General features: G+C 44.1%; 1 protein-coding gene across 2 annotated transcripts in view; it reads left to right on the forward strand.

Moving 5' to 3' along the window:
- LOC143300757 (neural-cadherin-like) overlaps window positions 1-25,000 on the forward strand; it is a 98,448-nt gene that overhangs the window by 35,594 nt on the left and 37,854 nt on the right. For both annotated transcript variants that reach the window (XM_076614669.1, XM_076614670.1), the window contains exons 2-15: window positions 898-1,083; window positions 2,491-2,770; window positions 5,912-6,056; window positions 6,902-7,009; window positions 9,561-9,669; window positions 10,718-10,844; window positions 12,093-12,343; window positions 13,081-13,358; window positions 16,285-16,440; window positions 17,834-18,121; window positions 19,632-19,997; window positions 21,521-21,718; window positions 22,375-22,567; window positions 24,224-24,367. In XM_076614669.1, the coding sequence (XP_076470784.1) occupies window positions 898-1,083; window positions 2,491-2,770; window positions 5,912-6,056; window positions 6,902-7,009; window positions 9,561-9,669; window positions 10,718-10,844; window positions 12,093-12,343; window positions 13,081-13,358; window positions 16,285-16,440; window positions 17,834-18,121; window positions 19,632-19,997; window positions 21,521-21,718; window positions 22,375-22,567; window positions 24,224-24,367 (2,829 nt within the window). The remainder of the gene's footprint in view (window positions 1-897; window positions 1,084-2,490; window positions 2,771-5,911; window positions 6,057-6,901; window positions 7,010-9,560; window positions 9,670-10,717; window positions 10,845-12,092; window positions 12,344-13,080; window positions 13,359-16,284; window positions 16,441-17,833; window positions 18,122-19,631; window positions 19,998-21,520; window positions 21,719-22,374; window positions 22,568-24,223; window positions 24,368-25,000) is intronic.

A 25,000-nucleotide genomic window follows, 5' to 3' on the forward strand; every position in this document is an offset into this window, starting at 1 on the left:
CACACACTGTGTGCGTGCGTGCATGCGTGCGTGCATGCATACATATGTGTGTGTGTGTGAGCGTGCTTGTGTACATGTGTGCGCACAGTCTCAATGTGTAGGCCATTGGCATAAAATAAGATGAACACAAAAGCGTACTAGCACTGGAAGCAGTCTTTTAATACAATGTTTATCTGATGTAAATTGCAAGAAATTTCAAGCCATGCAATTGTGTCTGTCATAGATTCATACCCATAAGGCCAAAGTTAAATAACTCAGATAAAAAGTATTAATTACTAGGTACCCCAGCTGGGCTTCAACAATAGAGGGGAATCGTTCACTGAATATTGTGGCCTCCCCCTGAACACAAATGGCTTTTTTCTTTTTCTTTTCTCTCTTTTTTTTTTTTTTTTTTGGACACACATACCCCATGAACAGTTGAAAAAAATGTGTTTGAAAAATCAGTGTTTGTGCCCAAAATTCACAGTTGTAGTATACAGTGGTTTGTAAATTTAAATAGCTGTTGCTTTTCATTTTGACAAAAAAAAAGAAGATAAAATAAAATAAGGAAGTGCTTGTGCAAGAAAGCACCTCAGGTTATCAATGGTTTACATTACACTGGCTGCTCTTTGGTGAAAATACAATATCAGTTCAGGATGCTTCCAAGTTTCAAAGTGTTCTTCAATTTTTGTGAACCCCGTCTCTGTACACAAGGAAGAAAACTGCAAGCTTTGAAGAGGTCCTTAACTTTTTGTGAACTCTGTACAGTTGGAAGAAAACTGCAGGTTTCAAAGTGGTCCTCATTTTTTTTTTTTTTTTGTGTGTGTGTGTGTGTGAAGCCTGTACGTTGATCCAGTTTTGCTGTAAAGTTTTGTTGATCATGTTTTTGACAAGTTGTCGTATAATTTGTGGTTTCAGATGTGGTGTTGATCAATGCGTCCATGCCCATCATCGACCTGAACGATGAACACCCTGTGTTCCGGAATGCCCCTTCCCCTTACCTGGCCACTGTCGCTGCCACTGCCGCTGCAGGTGTGGAGGTGTACGAACTGTATGCCAGTGACGATGATGCTGACTCACAGTTGGATTATCAGCTGGTGTCGGGTGAGACCAAAACCTGATTTAATGTTTTGTTCTTAGCTCCTCCACACACCTGCAGTTGTTGATCATGAAATTTGATATTGGCTCCCCTGTTGTGTATGATATTGCTTCCTCTGTATATATTATTTCCTCCCAAACGCAAAACATCTGCACGTGTTGATTATGAATATCCTACTTTTGATCCAAATTACCTTGCCACCCTGAGCAGATATGATGATATGATATGGACACTTGTATAGCGCCTATTCTCAGATGGAGACCAAGCTCTTAGCACTTTACAAACTTGGTGTTATTTGCATGACAGGCTGCCTACCTGGGTAGAGTCGACTGATGGCCACCATTTGGTGCTCATCATTTGTTAAGATAAGATAAGAATAACTTTATTATCTCCAACTTCAGAAATTTGGTCAGGTGCATATCACAACATAGACAAGTAAACAACATGGCGACCATAACTGTAAAATTCAACAACAGCTTTTACGAATATTACGAAGACACAAATGTAAAAAAAATATCGCATACACTGTTTCATACATACATCCACACACTGCAGGTAATAACTAATATTCTTAATGTAAGAACAGAAAGAATTAAGAAACATTATTTTGAATATAATTATAAGCATAGCCTACTATATTGCACACTGATTATGATAGACAGATAAGAATAAAGATAAACTGCAGAAAACCACAACCAGATAATCAGCACACACCCACCCCCCACCCACCCCCCACACGCGGATTACTTGATTAAACAGGAGTAATAAACATATGTTCTCAAATAAATGAATTTCACATATTCGCTTTTAAAACATTGCATTTAATTATTACATCGTAATTGTCAACAGAAATATATTTAGAATATGGACGTTAGCATTAGACATATTCCATTGTACATTCATCCTGCCTATTGCACATTATTCATCCTACATATTGCACATTCATAATAACCAATTCTGTGTCATTCAGTCAGATTCCAGGCAGTGCCTATACACACTCAGACAGACCTGTAACATTTTATGTGTATGACTGTTTTGTTGATTTGCCCTCCATGTAGGCAGCCATACTCCGTTTTGGGGGATGTGCATGCTGGGTATGTTCTAGCTTCCATGGATGCTGACATGGATTACAGGATCTTTAACATGCATATTTGATCTTCTGCATATATACAATACACACACAAAGAGGGTTCAGGCACAAGCAGATTTGCACGTGTGTTGACCTGGGAGATTAGAAAAATCTCCACCCTTTACCCACTACACACCGTTATCAAGATTCGAACCCAGGACCCTCAAATTTAAAGTCCAGTGCTTTAACCACTTGGCAATTGTGCATATCTGGAGGACAGTGATATAATAATATGCATTCTAATGATATATTAATTATTATTCTGTTCTATTGCCGCCCCCAGCGGACCCAGAGGAGTACAAGGACCGCTTTGAGGTGGTGACGGAGCTGGTGGAGGTGAAGAACTATGGCCCCATCTACAAGGGCTACCTGCGCACCAAGGGCTCCGGCCGCTACCCCGACAACAAGGAGATCAAGGTGGACGTGTCGGCCCGCGACCTCAAGGGCGACCCCTCGCAGCTGACGGTGATGACAGTGCGGGTGCTGGTGGGGGTGCGGCCGCCCCAGTTCTATGAGGACCCCTACTATGGCTTCATGTACGAGAACAGCCCCACCATGCAGATGTAAGGAAGTTGCTGGGATTGTTATTGATAAGTAATAGTTGTTCTTTTTTTTTTTCTGCCCCATCATCTGCACCGTTTCAGTGGCATTACTCCCACGCCGCTCATTTAGATTCCCCCATACACAGCCACACCCGGGTTCGTCCGTCGTAGTTCCAGCGTCGCCAGTCCACAGGGAACCATCGATGTTAGGTCACCAGGAGGCCACACCCCAGAGGAGACCCTGCACTGCTGCTGAGTCACTTCGGTGGTGTTCAGTGGTGCCTGTTCTGTTTTAACGTACTTAGGACACCACCTACTAAGCCCCCTACTAACGACAATAATGGCTTAGTCGCGGAGCCAGACTGATATAGCTTCTGTAAGGAACTGGGTGTGTTATTGATACATAGTGTTTGTAAGGAACTGGAATTGTTGTTGATATTTATATAGCATCTGTGAGGATCCGGGATTTTATTGATACTTATATAGCATCTATGAGGTTCTTGGATGTTATCGATACAAGTTTATATAACATCTGAAAGGAATTGTTATTGATATAGTGTCTGTAAGGAACTAGGATTGTTATTGATACTTGTATGAATTTATGTTGCTCTAAATTTTGTGCACAGACCAAATCAGAGTACACTCTTTCAGTCTTTCACAACTTTCACACGCGTGCTTAGCTCTGAACCTAAGAGATTAAAGAAATAAAATAAAACCATTTATTATCATTTTATGATTGTTTTATTGTTTATTTAGGCTGTTCCCAAAGCAGAAACAGCATCAACAGAAAGCCATTGTTCCTCGATGCTCTGACACACAAAGTTTCGTTGCAAACATGCAACTGTTTAGATTTACAGGCACTACCCGCATGATATGTAAAGTAATGAATAGCTCTGAGAAATACACACACATTTGTCTGCCCCTTTATTCACACACCAGCCTGCATGCACATGCACACCCAGCCCACAGATGGTGGGATAGAATTGTTACTAGCAACTAGGGAGGGGCGGCGGGGGGGGGGGGGGGGGGGGGAGAGTTAAAAACAGTGCTGTCAATATGACAAGGCCCACCACAGTGCGAGTCGGCCAAGCTGTTATCAGTTACGTAAAATTCTGTGGGAAAGAGTGGGTCGGTTAAAGAGAGACCTTTGTGTGTTTGTTGGATCAGACAGTGCTGTTGTTGGAGGGAGGGTGACTGGAAAATAATGAGTTAGATATGTTTGGTTTTTGTTGTCTCTTTTCCGAGTTGGGAGGGACCTTGAAATCACATGGCACACAGATTCTCTTTGATTTGAAACAGAAGTGCATTGTTATAGACCTGTGATTTTTTTTTTTTTTTTTTTTTTTTTCAGATAACATGCAGACACTGGTTTACAAACACACACAGTGTGATATGTATGCAAAAATAATGTGTGTGTGCGTACATTTGTTCTTTCGTGTAACGTCTGTCCACAATTGTGATTTTACAAGAAAATCCAACCCCTTCCCCACCCCACCCCACCCATGCCTTGAGTCAATCACCCCTTTGCTGACATGGATTTCAGGATGTTTGATGCGCGTAGCTGATCTTCTTCATTCCTATGTATACACATGAATAGGGGTACAGGCACTAGCAGGTCTGTGCATTTGTTGACCTGAGAGAGATCAGAAAAAAATCTCCACCCTTTAGTCTTTTTCCCACCGGATGGAAAGAAAACAGGGACTCAGGGGTTTGGGATGGCAGGAGGGGTGGGGGGGTGGGGTGGGGGTGGTGGAGGGGAGAACTTGGATGGGGGTGGGAGGGGGGGTGCGTGGGGGAGAGAACTCAGGTGAGAATCCAGCTAACTCGAGCTCTAAGCATTCAGCCACTGCGCCGCCCATCAATTCTGCATTCCCCAGTGCGTGTGATGGCAGCCAGTGTCGTTTGGACAGTGTCCATGTTGGCAAGCTGAGCCTGAGGAGAGTGCTTGGGGCACCAGTGGCCTGTTTATACCATTGCGTCTGTCTGGTTCTGTCGGGTGGCCCATCCTTCTGTCAGGGGAAGGTATTTGGCAGGAATGTGTCGTCTGAGAGTTGTGTGCCTTTGTTTGGAAACAGTTTTGGATGGAAGGGAGGTGGAAGGGGGGGGGGGGGGAATGGACAGAGGGAGGTGGGGGGTTTGGGGGAGAGGGGAGGGGTTGAGGGAGATGGGGGCGCGGGGGGGGGGGGGGTGAGTAAAGGTGTTGTAGGTGGGGTGAGAGATTTGGAAAGAGAGAGAGAGAGAGTGTGTGTCTGTGTCACTGTGTGCATGCATGCATAGAGGACATCTTATTCATACACAAAATGCAAATCACAATCACTGACCCATTCGTTGTTGTTTTAATGACACCCGTTTGTTGACTTATTCACGTACAGTTATGAAATCTTTCTTTTGTTATTTTCTTTTTTTATTTTTGTGTATCTATTCAGTCAAAGTTATAAACTTAGCTCTTTTGTTATTAAAAAAAAAAAAAAAAAAAAAATTGTTTATGTATTCAGTTACAGTTTTGAAGTTATGAAGTTATCTCTTTAGTTAATGTTTTTTTTAATTTGTTTACCTATTCACTTACTGTTATGAACTTATGAAGTTATCTCTTTAGTTAATGGGTTTTTTTATTTGTTTACCTATTCACTCACAGTTATGAACTTATGAAGTTATCTCTTTAGTTAATGTTTTTTTTATAATGTTTACCTATTCAGTTACAGTTATGAATTTATCTCTGACAGTTAATGTTTTTATGTTTACCTAATCAGTTACAGTTATGAACTTTTCTCTTTAGTTAATGTTTTTGGGTTTTTTTTAAAATTTGTTTACCGATTCAGTTCCAGTTACGAACTCACCCGAACTTGAACTTGAATGACAAGACCAATCTGCCTGTGTCAGTGGGGTAACTGTGTCAGTATGTAAGGGTGGGGTGGGGTGGGGGGTGGGGGCGATGGGGTAGGGGGCGGGGTACATCAAAAGGAGGCATATAACGCATGTGTATGCTGCTTGAAAAGGGAGAGCAGTAACCACATCACAAGCTGGGTTTTCTGGAGTTAATGGGGTGTTTTTTTATTTGTGTACCTGTTCAGTTACGGTTACAAACTTATCTCTTATAAGTTAATGTTTCTTGTTTATCAACCTATTTATAGTCGTAAACTTCTCTCTCTCTCTCTGTGCCAGGGTGACCCAGGAAGATGGCAAGGAGCTGAAGGTTTCCACGGTCAAGTTCCAGAAAGGCAAGATCCGCTACGAGCTGTATGACGATGCCAGCCAGCGCTCGAACGTCTTCACCATAGACGGTGATGGCAGGATTTTTAATCTGCAGGTCAGTGAGAGAAGGGTACCTGCACCACTGGTGGCATGTTACAGGTACCCACCCCAACAGTGGCGTGTTACAGGTACCCACCCCAGCAGTGGCATGTTACAGGTACCCACCACACCAGTGGCATGTTACAGGTACCTACCACACCAGTGGCATGTTACAGGTACCCACCACAACAGTGGCATGTTACAGGTACCTACCACAACAGTGGCATGTTACAGGTACCCACCCCAACAGTGGCATGTTACAGGTACCCACCACACCAGTGGCATGTTACAGGTACCCACCACACCAGTGGCATGTTACAGGTACCCACCCCAACAGTGGCATGTTACAGGTACCCACCCCAACAGTGGCATGTTACAGGTACCCACCCCAACAGTGGCATGTTACAGGTACCCACCCCAACAGTGGCATGTTACAGGTACCTACCCCACCGGTGGATTACGAGTCAGTGGACTGGCCTCTGATACATTAATTATCATTATTGCTGTTATTTATGTCCAGGCTCTGGATTACAAGTCAGTGGCCTTGTCCCTGAATGAGGAATTATCATTATTGTTTTTGTAATTGAGATCTTCAGCTGTTCGATTACAAGTCAGTGGTCCCTGATAGATTTATTTATCATCATTATTGTTGTTATGATGTCCAGGTGTTGGATTACGAGTTGGTGGACTTGTCTCTGATACATAAATTATTATTAATTTGCTGTTATCATGTTCAGGTGTTGGATTACGAGGCATTGGACTGATCCCTGATAACTGATTTACCATTGTTATTGTTTTTATATCATGTCAACTGGTCGCTGATAAATGGTTTAGCGTTATTGTTGTTGTAATTATGTCCAGGTGTTGGATTACGAGTCAGTGGACCGATCTCTGCAGCCCCTGCAGTACCGACTGGTGCTGTGGGTCCATGAAGACCTCGACTCCAAAACCCTGTCCAACAACGCCACTGTAAGTCTGGCTTGGGTTTGCTGGGAACTTCTTCTTCTTCTTCTGCGTTCACTCATATGCACACGAGTGGGCTTTTACGTGTATGACCGTTTTTACCCCGCCATGTAGGCAGCCATACTCCGTTTTCGGGGGTGTGCATGCTGGGTATGTTTGTGTTTCCATAACCCACCAAACGCTGACATGGATTACAGGATCTTTAACGCGCGCATTTGATCTTCTGCTTCCATATACACACGAAGGGGGTTCAGGCACTAGCAGGTCTGCACATATATTGACCTGGGAGATCCTAAAAATCTCCACCCTTTACCCACCAGGCGCCGTCACCGTGATTCGAACCCGGGACCCTCAGATTGACAGTCCAACGCTTTAACCACTCAGCTATTGCGCCCGTCGTTTGCTGGGAACAAGTTTGATTTATCTATTTATTCATTTTTTGTGTGTGTTGTGCCCCATTCGTTTTTGGAGTGATGGCCTGGAGGTAACGTGTCCGCCTAGGAAGCGAGAGAATCTGAGTGTGCTGGTTCAAATCACAGCTCAGCCGCTGATATTTTCTCCCCCTCCGTGAGTGGTGGTCTGGATGCTAGTCATTTGGATGAGACAATAAACCGAGGTCCAGTGTGCAGCATGCACCTAGCACACGTAAAAGAACCCACGGCAGCAAAAGGGTTGTTCCTGGCAAAATTCTGTAGAAAAATCCACTTTGATAGGAAAAACAAATAAAACTGCATGCAGGAAAAAATACCCAAAAAAAAAGGGTGGCGCTGTAGTGTAGCGATGCGCTCTCCCTAGGAAGGGCAGCCGAAATTTCACACAGAGAAATCTGTTGTGATAAAAAGAAATGCAAATACAAATACAAATCTGTAACGTTTCAGTGGCATTAGTCCCATGCTGCTGATTCCAAGTCCCCCCCATACACAACCACCTCACCTGGGTTCTTCTGTCACAGTTCCAGCACCAGCAGTTCGCATTAAACCATCTAAGAGGGTTAGTTGCTGGTTGGAACAAAAATTTGTTTGAACTTGGACAGATTTAAAATGGAGAAACATGTCGACAGCTTTTCTTCTTTTTTTTTTTCTTCTTTTTTTTTTTTTTCAATGTTGACAGATTCAGCAGAGACATGGTGAGAGAGCTTTTTTGTTTGTTTGATTGGGTTTTTTTTTGTGGTTTTTTTTGGTTTTTTCTTACATAATCAGCAGAAAGAAACACTGGGAGAGATTTTTTTCTTCAATTTTTATTTTTACATACATAATCAACAGAGGGAGAGCTTTAAAAAAAAAAAAAAAAAAAAAAATTAAAAAAAAAAATGTAATCAACAGAGAGAAACACTAGGAGAGTTTTTTTTTTTTTTTTTTTTTTTCCCCCCAACATATTCAACATAGAGAAACGCTATGGGAGATCTTTTTTTGTGGACATAATCAACAGAAACACTGGGAGAGCCTTTTTTTTTCCATAATCAAAAGAGAGAAACACTGTGGGAGAGCTTTTTTATTTTGTTTAACAAACAGATTCAGCAGATAGTACAGTAAAGTTCGGTCTATTGTGCGCGCTGGTATATAAGCCACACCCACTAAATTTTGGAAAAAAATGAACTTCATACACACATAAGCCGCACTGGTTTATAAGCCGCACTTATTACCGGTACCGGAACACATACCAATACTACGGAAAAGCTGTCAATACTGTAGGTTATGAAATAAACACAAGCGAAAACAACATAAAGAAAAGCAAGCGAAAATACTGCTAGTGCCACAAAAAACAAAAAACAAAACACAATGAAAATAAGATCCATAATTTAGGGATAGTCACATTTATTCAACGTCATCCTGTTCACTGAATCCACTAAAATCTTCATCTTCAGTGTCCGAGTTGAAGAGAACCAGCACAGCTTCCTCCGCCATCTTGTCACTGACTTCAGCCTCGCTTTCACTTGATGAACATGAATGCAAGGTGGAGGTCGCTGCTGGTTCGTCGCTTGCACTGTCGTCTGCTAGGTTGATCGCTTTCAGTTTGAAGACTACATCATAGGCATTGCGTTGCCATTTCGGCATGATGAGGGTGTGCACTTGAGCAGAGTAGAACTGAATCCTGATCTGAAGGCTTTAATGTGTGCGGATTTGATTTTTAAAACATGAACAGTTAGCACACTAACCTGAAGCTCACCCAAAGATTCATGAACAGAAAACATGATTTTGGTGAGTTGAAGGGCAGCTAAGAATAGATGAGAATGTGGCACTCCCAGGATTGTTAAAATCCTCAAATAAGCCGCATCATAGTATAAACCGCAGAGGTTCAAGCAGGGAGAAAAAGTTGCGGCTTATAGACTGAACTTTACGGTACTTGCATGCACACAGAAGCACACAAACATACAAACACTCACACACACACACACACACACACACACACACACACACACACACACACACACACACGCCACACCACACCACACCACACCACACCACACCACACCACACACCACATCACCCCAGTGTATCACTGTTAAATGATAACAAAACATACCCATAATTTACATAGCTGTGTGTCATGTGTGCAGCTGATCATCACAGTACAAGACATGAACGACAACAAGCCTGAGTTTGAAACCTCTCACCACCTGACCACCGTGCGAGAGAACCTTCCCATCCATGACTCAGTCACTGAAGGTTGGTCCTCTTGTCGCCTCAGCTACCAAGAGAGAGAGAGAGAGAGAGAGAGAGAGAGAGAAGAGGAGAGAGAAAGAGAGAGGAGAGAGAGAAGAGGAGAAAGAGAGAGAAAAGAGGAGAGAGAGAGGAGGAGAAGAGAAGAGGGGAGAGAGAGGAGGAGGAGAGAAAAGGAGAGAGAGAGAGAAGAGGAGAAAGATGAGAGAAAAGAGAGAGAGAGGAGGAGGAGAGAAGAGAAGAGGAGAAAGAGAGAGAGAAAGAGGAGAGAGATAGATAAAGAGAGAGAGAGATAACAGTAATGAGAGAGAAAAAATGTTTTTTGCCAAAGTTTATTTGAAGGCACTGACTGAACAGTGTGCGGGGTGTTTCACATGCTGTGTTCCAAGTCTGAGATGTATGTGTATACCTGTATGAATGTGATTATCTATATCATATGAGTATTCTTTACTTTGAATTTAAACTTGCATCACATTTTATGTCTGAAGTGGCAGGTGTATATAAATTAGGGATGTCTTAACTAAATGTGATAAATTAATCTTTTCACATGTGATCTGTTTACTTAACTTGATTTCAATGTTCTTGAAATGCAGAGGTATATAAATGCATGCCTTCGCTATATGTGATAATTTAATCTTTTTTCCGTGTGATCTGTTTACTTTCTTTCATTTATCTTCAAGTGGCTTTATTTATGAATCAGTTTATCTGTCAGTTTACTTTTGGTCAGTTATTTTACACAATGTAGAATGTGTTACATGAGCTTGAAGTAAGGCCCAAATCATTCTGATTGATTTAATTTAAAAAAATTTTTTTTTAAGACATCAGGAAGTTGTTCACCTGTGGAAAAGTAACAATATCTGCAGCATGAATTTTGTTTACTTGTGGAAAAATAACATTCGTTTTGTGTATGAAGTGTTTGATGCACATACACTACGCCACATGATGTGGATGTATGAAGTGTTTGATGCACTTACACTATGCCACATGATGTGGATGAATGAGTGTTTTTGACCATTTCATTTCTTTTTATTAAGAATTTTTTTTGTTTTTACAGTGACGGCAGTGGACCAGGACTCAGGCGTGAATGCTGAGCTGGAGTACTCTGTGGACAGCGAGTTCTTCTATGTGGACACCGTGAAGAGAGACGCCTTCACTTATTCCGGCATCATCAGAGTCAAAAAGTGAGTCACTCCTTTTGTGGCGATGGTGTTGGCAGTATTCCTAATTTTTCTGTCCTGCTAATTGTGCCAATTGGAGTTGGCAGTATGTATACTTATAAGTTCGCTAATTGTGCCAGTTGAGTTGGCAGCATGTATATTTGTAAGTTCTGTCTTGCTAATTGTGCCAGTGGAGTTGCCAGCTTGTGTATTTGTAAGTTCGGTCTCACTAACTGTGCCATTGAAGTTGTCAGCGTGTATATTCGTATGTTCTGTTTCACTAATTGTGCCAGTGAAGTTGTCAGCATGTATATTCGTAAGTTCTGTCTTGCTAAATTCTTTTTAGGCTGCTTTGAAAAAACACATCTTTTTTTTTTTCAACAACAGTAATTTTCTAGTGCTGGTGTTGGTAAGATCTGGTTCCAAATGTGTGCTTTATTGTGTGGAAGCTGTTTGCCATGTGTGTGAGGCGGGGTGCTTGCGAGGGTCCATGCTTTTGTTTGTTTTTTAGTTCAACGTCTTTTCACTGTAAGTGATATGAGACGAAGTCTGATGCGTTCATACACGTGTGTGTGTGCGTGAGTGTGTGTTGCAGGGATGATTCTTCTAGATGGGGTCATGGGTAGGTGGTTGTTCAGTGGCGGAACTGTGCGCAACTGTATTCTTGCACGTTTCTGTGTGTGTGGGGAGAGGTTGGAGGATATGGAAGAGGAGGGTGGAGGAGGAGTAACCAAAATGAACGATTTGAGCAGTACTTCTGGAAAAAAATGTCCCTTTATTTCTTTTCCTTCACGCACTCACGGAGACCGTAATCTTCTGTGTTGTATATGTCAGCATAGTTATCTTGTAGTTTGATAAAATATTGATGTGTCAAGGCAGTTAAAAGATTTCTTCAGTTTAACGTCCATTCATATAGTATGTTTTCAGATGAAAAAAAAGCAAACCAACTGTATATAAAAGTGCGTGAACTCAGCATAATGCAAGATGCAGACTTGTTTATTATGAAAAGAAAATTCAATCAAAATAAATGTTTAAGCTGGACTTTTGTTTAAACTTTAAATCCACGTTGTGATAAATCCTGATCCTTCAGGAACCTGTACTTAATATAATGCAAGCTGCAGACTTTCTTTTTTTTTTTTTTTAAATAAAAAAGATAATTGAATCAAAGCAGGTGTTCAGCTGGACATTGGGCTTTAAACTTGAAATCCAAACTGTGATAAACCCTAGTACTTGTAGTACACATGCGCATTCTTTTCTTTCCCTTTCCCACAGGAACCTGGACTTTGACAGGAACCCCGGCCACTTCTACGAGATAATCGTGTACGCCACGGACAAGGGGGCGCCACCCAAATCCAGCTCGGTCAACGTGCGGATAACGGTCACCAACGTGAACGATGAGCCGCCAGAGTTCCAGAGCAAGAAGATCGAGATCAACGTGGATGAGAACGCGCCCATCGGGACGGTGATTGCCATCATTCAGGCTGTGGACAAGGATGGGGATGCTGTGATGTATTACTTCTCTCGTAAGTGTGTGTGGGTGGGGAGGCTAGAGGGGGTGTAAGTGTGTGTGTGTATAAGTGTGTTTGTGTGTGTGAATGGGTGTGTGTGTTTATGGGATGTGTTGAAATGTAAGAGGGTGTGTGTTTGTGTTTTTGTGGGATGCGTGTGTTTGTGTCTGGGGATGTGTGTGTGTAAGTGCGTGTGTGGGATGTGTGTGTGTGTGGTGTGTGTGTGTCTGAAAGTGTCTGTGTGGGATATGTGTGTGTTTGTATGGCATATGTGTGTTTGTGTTGGAGAAGATATGTGTGCATGTTTAAGTGTTTGTGTGTGGGACGTGTGTGTTGAAGTAAATGTGGGTGTGTAAGATGTATTTGTGGGATGTATGTGTGTAAATGTTTGTGTATGTGAGAGATGTGTTGTTGTATATGTGTTGGAGTGTATGTGTGTTAGAGTGTGTGTGGCTGTTTGCAAATAGTGAGTGTGTAAATGTGTACATGTATGTGTAGCATATGTACTGAAGCAGATACAGTATACCGTAACGGATCAGTTTCCACACTTTTTGACACACCCTCACGAAAACTCAAAACTCCGTACTCACTCTTAATCTATCGCCCTCCCAGCGTGCAGAACGGAGAATGAAGCGTCCGGCATCAGCCTGGAGGCTCACACACACACATGCATGCACACACACACACTTTTGACACCATCTCATGAAACTCAAACCTCCGCACTCACTCTTTATTCATCACCACCCACACAGCGCGTCGCACGGAGCATGAAGCGTTCCGCATCAACCCGGAGGCGGGGCTGATCACGCTGGCGCGCTCAGTGCTGGGCGGGGCCGACTTCTACACTCTCAACGTCACGGCCTACGACGACGGCAGCTGCTGCTCAGATGGCAACATGCTGTCGACGGACAGCTTCGTGGTGGTGCAGGTGGTGGACATCAACACGCACAAGCCCACCTTCGACCGGTGCTCAGACTACAGTCTGACCAAGATTGAGGAGCACTCGCCCATCGGCAAGAAAGTGGTGCAGGTGGGTGTGGTTAGTGATAGTGGTGCTGGTGGTTCTTGTTCTTGTTGCTTATAGTCCAGCCATCTGCACAGGGCCATATCAAGACTGTCAAACCATAGTGGAGTGATGGCCCAGAGGTAACGCGTCCACCTAGGAAGCAAGAGAATCTGAGCGCGCTGGTTCGAATCACAGCTCAGCTGCCGATATTTTCTCTCCCTCCACTAGACCTTGAGTGGCGGTCTGGATGCTAGTCATTCGGATGAGACGATAAACTGAGGTCCCGTGTGCAGCATGCACTTAGCGCACGTAAAAGAACCCACGGCAACAAAAGGGTTGTTCCTGGCTAAATTCAGTAGAAAAATCCACTTCGATAGGAAAAACAAATAAAACTGCATGCAGGAAAAAATACCAAAAAATGGGTGGCGCTGTAGTGTAGTGACGCACTCTCCCTGTGGAGAGCAGCCCGAATTTCACACAGAGAAATCTGTTGTGATAAAAAGAAATACAAAGAAAAAAGAAGAAGAAAATATGATGCTCAACTGCGTTAACTCAAAACGGTGGTGGTGGTGGTTGGTAGTAGTAGCAGTAGATAATAGCTGTAGTAGGAATGTCAGGGACACTCTAAGGGAAAAGAAAGTGGTGCTGGTGGGTGTGGTTAGTGGTGGTGGTGGCGGTGGTAGTTAGTAGTAGCAGTGGTTAGTATCCGTATTAGGAATGTTAAGGGACGCTCTCCCACCGGCAGGTGGTGCCAGTGGGTGTGGTTAGTGGTGGTAGTAGTAAGTAATAGTAGCAGTAGTTAGTAGCTGTAGTAGTAATGGTAAGGGTACATCAACACACACAAGCCCTCCTTCGACAGGTGTAGTCACCGACTACAGCCTGACCAAGATTAAGGAGCACTCGCCCATCGGCAAGAAAGAGGTGCAGGCGGGTGTGGTTTGTGGTGGTGGTGGTGGTAGTAGTAGTTAGTAGAAGTAGCAGTAGAGACAGTAGCAGTAGAGACACTCGCCCTCCACCCCCCCAAACTCCCTTCCCTCCACACCCCCCACCCCCGCCCCTCATCAGCAAGAAAGTGGTGAAGGTTGGTGTGGTTAGTGGTGATGGTAGTTATACTAGTAGTAGTAGTAGTAGCAGTAGTTAGTAGCTGTAGTGGTAATAGTAGGGACACTCCCCCTCCCCCCCCCCCCCATCAGCAAGAAAGTGATGCAGGTGAGTGTGGGTGGTGGTGGTGGTGGTAGTAGCTAGTAGTTGTAGTGGTAATGGCAAGGACACTGTCTTACCACTTTTGGTTGTTGCTGTTTAGACGGTGGTTGAAGGTAGAACTTCACCATGTGGGAGTGTTGGAGGAAAACTACTCTCTGAACTTCCAGTGGAACCAGTGTTTGAAAGTTTCGTTCAGTATTGGCAAGGCAGGATTTTTATGCAACATAACCTGTTGCTTGGTTCAGGAGCAGGAACTCAGCTAGGTCAGTTTCTGTTTCAAGGAACTGTCAGAGCATGCAGACAAATCCATATGGGCTACACTACATCTCCTGTTAACCTATTCAACCCTGGGGAATCTTGTGCAGAGACAAATCAAAGCGCTTTCGCACCAGTCATTCACACGCATGCATAACTCTAAAACTGGAAAAACTGAAGACAAGGAAGAGGCAGGGAAGGGAGGCTATTTTTGGGAGAGGTGGGTTTTAAGACCAGACTTGAAAGAGCTGAGTGTGGAGACCTGACGAAGAGAAAGAGGAAGTTCATTCCAATTGCAAGGTCCAGAGACGGAGAAAGAACGGCCCAACAGTCGAGTGTTTGAATCTGGGTATGCGTAAACAGAGTGGATCTGAAGCCGATCGCAGAGAGCGAGGTGGAGTGTAGAGGTGAAGGCAGCCACAGACTGAGATAGGAAGGGGCAGATTTGTGAATAGATTTGTAACATAGGGTGCTGATCTTGTACTTTATTCTGTGTGAGACATATTGATGTGGAAAAAATGGGGAAGACGTACTGTTTTTCCTCCAAATTATGCATGGGAACATCTGGAAACACTGTATAAGTTAGTTCCCTTTCGTTGGAGTTTATTCCTATGTAGGAACATGAAAACTGTTTTTGATGAGGCGAAATTTGACACCAGAGCAATGGTCGGGCGCAGGGTTAACTCTCTCCATATGAATGGCGAAAGAGACGACGTTAACAGCATTTCACCCCTATCACCATCATCAAAATATTGGAAGTGGAAGGCTCTTATACTGAAGAGGTGAATGTTGAATACCACAATTCTGACGCCGGAAGCTAAAGGTTGGGTCATTCAGACACCCACTGGACATCTGAGGGGTCTGTGTAGAGGAGAAGAGAGGACTGGCCATACTGAGAGTTAAACGAGTGAAAGAAAAATGATGAATTTTGCTTGATGCCCCGTCACACATACTGGTGGTTGTAGACAGTTTGTTAAGAGTATCGACGGGCGCAATAGCCAAGTGGTTAAAGCGTTGGACTGTCAGTCTGAGGGTCCCGGGTTCGAATCACGGTGACGGTGCCTGGTGGGTGAAGGGTGGAGATTTTTACTATCTCCCAGGTCAACATATGTACAGACCTGCTAGTGCCTGAACCCCTTTCATGTGTATACGCACACAGAAGATCAAATCCACACGTTAAAGATCCTTCAATCCATGTCATCGTTTGGTGGGTTATGGAAACAAGAACATACGCAGCATGCACACCCCCCAAAACAGAGTATGGCTGCCTACATGGCGGGGTAAAAACGGTCATACACGTAAAAGCCCACTCGTGTGCATACGAGTGAACGTGGGAATTGCAGCCCACGAACACAGAAGAAGAAGAAGAAGTAGTTAAGAGTATCGATTTTGACATGTGAGTGTTATCGTCCTGGAGAGGAGGTGGAGGGGAATGAATGGTGAGTCGGGGCGAAAAGAAAAAGAAAGTTAATGCGTAGCCGTTTTTCTGCAGGTGAGGGCTTCAGACAAGGATCGTGGGGAGAATGGAAAAGTCAGGTACGGAATAGTCTCCCCTATTGACAACACTTTCCTGATTGGCCGCGAAGATGGCGTCATCACCGTGGGGCGCGACATCGACCGGGAAGTGTCTTCAGACAAGTACATCCAGGTGGGTGACAAGGGGTTGTGTGTGTGTGTGTGTGTGTGTGTTGTGAGTGTATGTCATGTGTGTGTGTTTGTATGTGTGTGTGTGTGCGTTCTTAGTGTATGTGTGTGTGTGTGTTGGTATGTTTGTGTGTGTGTGTGTGTATTGGTATGTTTGTGTGTGTGGTGTGTTGGTATGTTTGTGTGTGTGTGCACGCGCTAAGTGTCTGTGTTATTGTAGAGCACCTTGAAAGGTTTGAAAGCACAGTACAAATACACAGTTTTTGTTAATCTCAAAACATAAAATAGAATAATCAAGTGTGTTACATTCTTTCTTTATTTTGTTTTATTTTTTTAAGTTTTCACTTTTGAGCTTGCTGCAAGGGCTCAGGGCTGGTTTTGCATGAGCGATCCTAAACAATGCCGAGTTAGTTTAGCGTTGAGAATTTTCTAATTCCAGTAGACATGGGAATATTCTTAATGCTAGGCAAACTTAGCCATGCAAAGACCACTCATCCGACTATCTTTTTCTTTTATATATCTTGGGCAGAATCAAGGGAATGATGGCTGTGCTTTGAAAAACGGTTCTAACTTCATAAGAGGTCATTTTCTTTGCACATTCAGGAGCATTTCTTTACGCTAAACAAACATAGCACTGCAGAGATAGCTGACACAGCCCCAGTCCTGGGCATAGCAGCATGGGGTGAGGAAAGTAATACTACTGAGCGTCAGAGAGATCGTCTTCTCTTTTACTTTTGATCGTCATCAGGAAATAGTGTCCTTGGTCTGAGTAACGATTTTGACTTTGCAGTTTATAAGAGATTTAATTTTTTTTTTTTTTATGAACAGCAGAATCAAAATATCTGTGTCCGTGCTTTGAGTAATAGTTTTATAAAGGATTAGTGGATTCATGTACGTGTCAGGCATCTGCCTAGCAGATGTGGTATAACGTATGTGGATTGGTCGGAACGCAGAGACGTCTCCTTGAGAAATTGAAATTGAAACTGACGGGCGCAATAGCCGAGTGGTTAAAGCGTTGGACTGTCAATCTGAGGGTCCCAGGTTCAAATCACGGTGACGGCGCCTGGTGGGTAAAGGGTGGAGATTTTTACGATCTTCCAGGTCAACATATGTGCAGACCTGCTAGTGCCTGAACCCCCTTCGTGTGTATATGCAAGCAGAAGATCAAATACGCACGTTAAAGACCCTGTCATCCATGTCAGCGTTCGGTGGGTTATGGATACAAGAACATACCCAGCATGCACCCCCCCCGCACTCCGAAAACGGAGTATGGCTGCCTACATGGTGGGGTAAAAACGGTCATACACGTAAAAGCCCACTCGTGTGCATACGAGTGAACGCAGAAGAAGAAGAAGAAATTGAAACTGAAGCTGACTAAAGGTTCTGTCCTCTACCAGGTGACGGTCAACGCGACAGACGGGGCAGACCCTCCCTTGGACGGGTGGTGCACGTTTCGCGTGGAGGTGGAGGACATCAACGACAACCGTCCCGAGTTTGACCGCAGCGAGTACACGGCGGACATCACCAGTGACACCCAGCAGAACCACCCCATCCTGACGGTTCGAGCCTATGACTCGGACATTGGTGTCAACGGGGAGATTGAGTACTCCTTGCTGGATGATGCCGGAGTTTTTGGCGTGATCGCCGCCAATGGGGTCATCTACTTGAAGAGCAGTTTGATTGGGGTGAGTGGGGTGTGTGTGTGTTTCTGTGTGCTTGTTTGTGTGTTGTGTGTGTGTTTGTGTGTATCTGTGTGTGTGTGTGTGTGTGTTAGATCTTCAGTTTAACGTCTACTCACTGGAAGTGTTACTAGACCGCTGTGTGTGTGTGTGTGTGTGTGTGTGTCTTGTGTGTGTGTGTGTGTGTGTATGTGTGTGTGTGTGTGTGTGTGTTTCTTGTGTATGTGTGTGTATGTGTATGTGTGTGTGTGTGTCTTGTGTGTGTGTGTGTTTCTTGTGTATGTGTGTGTATGTGTATGTGTGTGTGTGTGTCTTGTGTGTGTGTATGTATGTGTGTGTGTGTGTGTGTGTGTGTGTGTGTGTGTGTGTCTTGTGTGTGTGTGTGTGTGTGTATGTGTATGCATAACTAATGCTACACTGAATGACAGGTGAAAGGAATGCTGAGTGCCCAGTGGCAGCTCATAGTTGGCTCTACCCAGGTGGGCACCCTGTGGTGCAAATGGCTCCATGTTTGTAAAGCGCTCAGAGCTTGGTCTCTTTAAGATCAAAGATAGGCACCTTAGTTTATGTTTCAGTTACAGTGAGCTTGGTCTCTCAGTTTCAGTTAGCTTCAGTTTCAGTAGCTCAAGGAGGCGTCACTGCGTTTTGGACAAATCCATATACGCTACACCACATCTGCCAAGCAGATGCCTGACCAGCGGCGTAACCCAACGCGCTTAGTCAGGCCTTGAGAAAAAAATAAAATAAAATAAAATAAAATAAATAAAATAAAATAGCATAAAATAAACTAACTAACCAACTAACTAATAATAATATAATTTTAAAAGTAATGATAATAAATAAATAAATAAATAATAATAATAATGAAAATAAAATAGATAAAAACAAACAAAACCCCCCCAAAAAACAATGATGATAAATAAGCGAATAAATGAAAAAAAAAAAAAAAAAAAAAAGCAGACACACATTCACACATACATTGGTCTCTAACCGAGGATAAGCTCTCTGATCAAAGATAGGCACTTGAGTTTATAAATATCAGTTACAGTTACTTTGTTTTGAATAAAGTGCTTAGAGCTTTGCCTTTGACGGAGGATTAACACTCTGATGTAAGATAGGAACTTAAAAAGTTTCAGTAATAATGACTCTGTGTTTGTAAAGTACTTTTAACTTGGTCTCTTACTGAGGATAAGTTCTCTGATCAAAGACAGGCACTTGAATTTATAAGTATTAGTTACAATTACTTTGTTTTGATAAAGTACTTAGAGCTTGGCCTTTGACTGTGGATTAGTACTGTGATCTAAGATAGGCACTTTAAAAGTTTCTGTAATAATGACTGTGTTAGCAAAGCGCTTAGAGCTTGGCCTTTGACGGAGGATAAGCGCTTTGATTGAAGATAGGCACTTGTGTTTGTTGAGTGCTTAGATCTTGGTCTCCTACTGAGGAAAGGTGCTATGTAAGTTTCTGATATATTGGTTTCAATAATTTAAAAAAACAACAATAATTATATCCACAGCGAACGTCGTACAAACTGACGGTGATGGCCAAGGACAAGGGCGCCCGTCCGCTCAACAGCACCGTCACCGTCACCATCTCGGTCGCCGTGGGCACCAGCAACCCCCCGACCTGGGACCGGGACTATGACAGCATGATCTACGAGGTGAGCGAGACGGCCATCGCCTCGCGCATCGCCGTTATGAAGTGCTACTCCAACATCGACGACGACCGAGTGGAGTTTCAGATCATCCGGGAGGACGGCAGCAGCAGCCAGTCGACGGGGACCTTCTCCATCACGTACGACCGCAACACGCTCTACCTGAACGTGGACGGCAAGCTGGACTACGAGACTATCAGCAGCTACACTGTGCGACTCCGCTGCCTGGTGAGTCTTGTGCGCATGAAAGAACCTATGGCAACGAGGGGGGAGTTGTTTTTCCTTGCAAAATTTTGTTGTTTAGATACTTTGTGGCGTTTGTGTGTGTGTGTGTGTGTGTGTGTGTGTGGATGGCAAGCTGGACTATGAGACCACCAGTAGTTACACCGTGCGACTCCGCTGCCTGGTGAGTCTTGTGCGCGTGAAAGAACCCATGGCGACAAAGGAGTTGTTGACCATGGCATAATTTTGTTGTGTGGTACTTTGTGGTGTGCGTGTATGTTGGTGTGTGTGTGTGTGTGTGTGTGGACGGCAAGCTGGAATACAAGACCATCAGCAGCTACACTGTGTGACTCCGCTGCTTGGTGAGTCAATGAGGAAGTGAGTGAGTGTTAAAGAATCCATGGCGACGAGGGAGTTGTTGTTGTCCCTGGCATAATTTGGGTGTGAGGTGTACTGTGATGTGTGTGTGGACTATGAGACCATCGGCAGCTACACTGGCTTCCTGGTGAGTGAGGGAGCCTGTGAGTGTTAGAGAACCCACGACAGTGAGGGAGTTAGTTGTCCGTCCCTGGCAAAATTTTGTTCTTGAGGTTCTGTGGGATGTGTGTTGGGGGTGTGTGTGTGTGTGTGAAACTGAAACTTGACTATGGCATAGGAAACAGATGATTAGCACCGAAAGACAGCAACCATGTAGCCAGCCTGTTGTGCTATTGACCCCATGTTTGTGAAACACTTAGAGCTTTGACTGAGGGTAGATGCTGTTTAATTAATCATATCAGTCAAACAATCAGTGACTGGGTCTACTGATGGTATACAGTAAGGAAGACGTTTATAATTTGGCGCAATATATGTAGAAAGCATTTCATTGATGAAAGACTTCTTGCACAGGAAAGAAAGAAAAGGATTAGACAGCCAGACGGGTAGAGACACATTGAAAGCATGAAAGGAAATACAAGAGCAATCAGATCAAGAAAATCTACACCATGATGTGTACTTTCTGAATGATAGCATTCAAAGACTTGTGTGCAGTAAGGAAAAAAGCAAGAGCAAAGTCTGTACCAGTTGGAACTCAACAGCATCGCAGTGAAGCGAAAGAACATTAATTACAATGGTTCAGTAGGTTCCAAAAAGGCAGTGTGAAAGATTAATTCTATTAATAATTCTATTAATTTTCAGGTTCAGAATTTGACTTCGTTTACTCATTCTATTCCAGGTGCGAGTTAACTTGTACCATGATTACTTCCCCTGTGGACCAGGTACAAGTGTTCGTGTACCAACACACTGTTCTAATTTTGTTTATTCTTGCTGGGTACAGCTGGTGTTCTAAACTGAACTGTTTACAGATTCCGGAATCATGAAAATGAAGCTTTGTTTAATTAAATCAAGAGTTCTCCATCGATCGTCGTTTTGGTGAACCACCCTGTTTTTTCTGCAGTGGTCTCATGTAGTGCTGGTCTAGGGGAGTTGTAACAGGAATGCAGCTGTGGGGTAAGAATGAGTTAATGCACTGTTGTTCTTTTTTCCCCCAGAACTTTGGTCCGGTGACGCTGATGAAGGAGGTGAACCCTACCATCAAGCTGATCGACAAGAATGACGAGCTGCCCTACTTCCAGGGCACCAACCGACAGGGTCGTTACCCTGGCAGCGTGCCGGAGAACTTACCACCGGGACAGGATGTCATCACCATCACGGGCTACGACAACGACGTCGACCCTCGCTTCAGCAATGTGAGTTGACGACTTTGATGCTCTCGTGTCTTTGGATGCTTGAGATAGTCAAAGCACTCCATTCTCCATAGTTCAGTTTGCTTTTGCCGCTGGTTCATTGTGGGCCTTCCCCTCTTTCTCATATCGAAGTGGAATATGCAGAGGAAGGGTTAATTTGTTGTTTTCTTGTGTGAATTACAAGGAAACAGTTTATGTACAGGATCAGAAATTGCTAACTAACTTCAACTTATATGTTCCTGCATTGTTGGACGTATGAGTCAACCAAAGTGTTCCCCTTTCCATGACATGTCTGATGTCTCTCTTCACTGTCTGCCACCAGTTTGTCCTAGATCATGCCCTCCTTCTTGGATGATGTTAAGAGTGGAGCGTATTGAGGAGGGGTTGATTTTTTGTTTTGCTGTGCGGCTGATCAAGAAATGCCCTTCACTAGTGAGCATACTCGTCAGCAGCTATCAAGGGGTTAATCAGTATCAATACTTGAGAGATTTTGTGGTAATTTACTATACAGTAGGAGAACTGTGGAGAAAATTTTAGATAGTGCCTTCAGACTTGTACCTGGTTTGCAGTAAACTATGTCTCCAATGAAATGTTACTATCTCTCAGGTTTGAAATGGTATCACCACACAGTGCAATCATTTTCGTTGTCTTTTCAACAGCTGACGTTCTCTTTGGAGCGAGCCAACAACGATTTTGAAATCGTTCCCGGGCCGACCCACAACACGGCCATCATCCGCACCAAATCGACCTTTGACCGCGAGACGAAGAGTTACTACGATCTGACGGTGATGGCGAAGGACAGCGTGAACTCTGACCGGCAGGGTCACATGCCACGCAACACACCCAACAGTGGTAGGTGTCTGGGCGTGGTGGCTGTGTCTGGTGTGTTTTGTTTTATTTTATTTCTTTTATTTGTTATTTTTGTATTTTGCTGCCATATCATCTGTACCGTTTCAGTGGCATTACTCCTCTCTGCTCTCATTCCGAGTCCTCCGTACACAGCCACACCCGAGTTTGTCGCAGTCCCAGTATCAGCAGTCCACAGGGAACTATCAGTGTTGGTCACCAGGAGGCCACAAACCAAAGGAGACCCTGCACTGCTCCCGAGTCACTTCAGTAGTGTTAAGTAGTGTCTGTTCCAGTTCAGCTCAGACAGGACACCACTTACTGGAGCCCCCTACTGACGACAATAATCGCTTTGTCATGGGGTCAGACTGAATGTTGTCACCCACAAAGTGGAGACCACTGCCACATTCTTCCTATGACAGTCCCCCAATGATCTGCCAATGTGAAAGACGCAACAGGACTCGGTGTCACACAACTTTGTGCCCTGTCATTTGTATTGCTTTAGTGGCGTTGTCCCTGTTGTTGCTGATCTGAAATTCCATTCAACAGCTGCATCTGGTGGATTTTTCTTTTGAATTTTACCAGGGGCAACCCTTTTGATGCCATGGGTTCTTTTGTGTGTGTGTGTGTATTGTTGTTAGAAATGCCACGGCGGAATCAGGTAGGCGTTGGCCTTCAGATCAGATGTTCACCAGAGATCAGGGTTCGAGGCCCCATTTTGTCATGGTGTTGTGTCCTTGGAAAAGGCTTTTTCCTCCCATTTTGTCATGGTGTTGTGTCCTTGGGAAAGGCTTTTTCCTCCCATTTTGTCATGGTGTTGTGTCCTTGGAAAGGCTTTTTCCTCCCATTTTGTCATGGTGTTGTGTCCTTGGAAAGGCTTTTTCCTCCCGTTTTGTCATGGTGTTGTGTCCTTGGGAAGGCTTTTTCCTCCCATTTTGTCATGGTGTTGTGTCCTGGGGAAGGCTTTTTCCTCCCATTTTGTCATGGTGTTGTGTCCATGGAAAGGCTTTTTCCTCCCATTTTGTCATGGTGTTGTGTCCATGGAAAGGCTTTTTCCTCCCGTTTTGTCATGGTGTTGTGTCCATGGAAAGGCTTTTTCCTCCCATTTTGTCATGGTGTTGTGTCCTTGGAAAGGCTTTTTCCTCCCGTTTTGTCATGGTGTTGTGTCCATGGAAAGGCTTTTTCCTCCCGTTTTGTCATGGTGTTGTGTCCTTGGAAAGGCTTTTTCCTCCCATTTTGTCATGGTGTTGTGTCCTTGGAAAGGCTTTTTCCTCCTGTTTTGTCATGGTGTTTTGTCCTGGGGAAGGCTTTTTCCTCCCATTTTGTCATGGTGTTGTGTCCTTGGGAAAGGCTTTTTCCTCCCATTTTGTCATGGTGTTGTGTCCTTGGGAAAGGCTTTTTCCTCCCATTTTGTCATGGTGTTGTGTCCTTGGAAAAGGCTTTTTCCTCCCATTTTCCTCACTGCACCCAGGTGTGAATCAGTACCTGACTTCAGTCGGGAAAGGTTAAAACAGCAGAAGAAGAGGACTGGGCCCCTCCCACCTATCCAGAGCCCTAGACACAGTGGATGTGAATTCACAGCTCCGACAGCTGTAACAGGTTATGGGACCTTTGACCTTAAACCTAACCTTTAACCTAACCACGTGAACCTTGTTGTTGCAGCGCGAGTGACGGTGGAGGTGTTCATCAAGGATCAGAACGACAACGCCCCCTACTTCAAGAAGCCGCTGTACACGTTCACTGTGCCCGAGGACCAGTACATTGACACCGCCTTCGCCTTCATCAATGCTGAGGACCCGGACGAGAGTGAGGGGCTTTTGGGGGGAGGGAGAGAACAGCACTGATGCCTGTGGGCATGCACACACACACACACACACACACACACACACACACACACACACACACACACACACACACACACACACACACACACTCATGCGTATATATGCATGTACACAGGCATGCATACATGCATGTGCACACACGCACACAAACACACACACACATACACAGAGATGAGTCTCTCTCTCACACTCTCACTCTCTCACAATAGAGAGTGTGCATGTGCTCTCACAGTTGTTATATATTTGATTTGATACCTTTGACTGAAAATTGTGCACCCCCTTGACATGAGAACTTTGCAGTTAATGTCAGTAAAATGTCTCTCTCTCTCTCTCTCTCTCTCTCTCTCTCTCTCTCTCTCACACAACCACACACACACACACAACCACACACACACACACACACACACACAACCACACACACACACACACACACACACACACACACAACCACACACACACACACACACACACACACACACACACACAACCACACACACACACACGCACAACCACACACACACACACACACAACCACACACACACACACAACCACACACACACACACACACACACACAACCACACACACACACACAC

This window comes from Babylonia areolata, chromosome 26 (assembly GCF_041734735.1).
Source record: "Babylonia areolata isolate BAREFJ2019XMU chromosome 26, ASM4173473v1, whole genome shotgun sequence".
NCBI classification, from domain to species: Eukaryota; Metazoa; Mollusca; class Gastropoda; order Neogastropoda; family Buccinidae; genus Babylonia; species Babylonia areolata.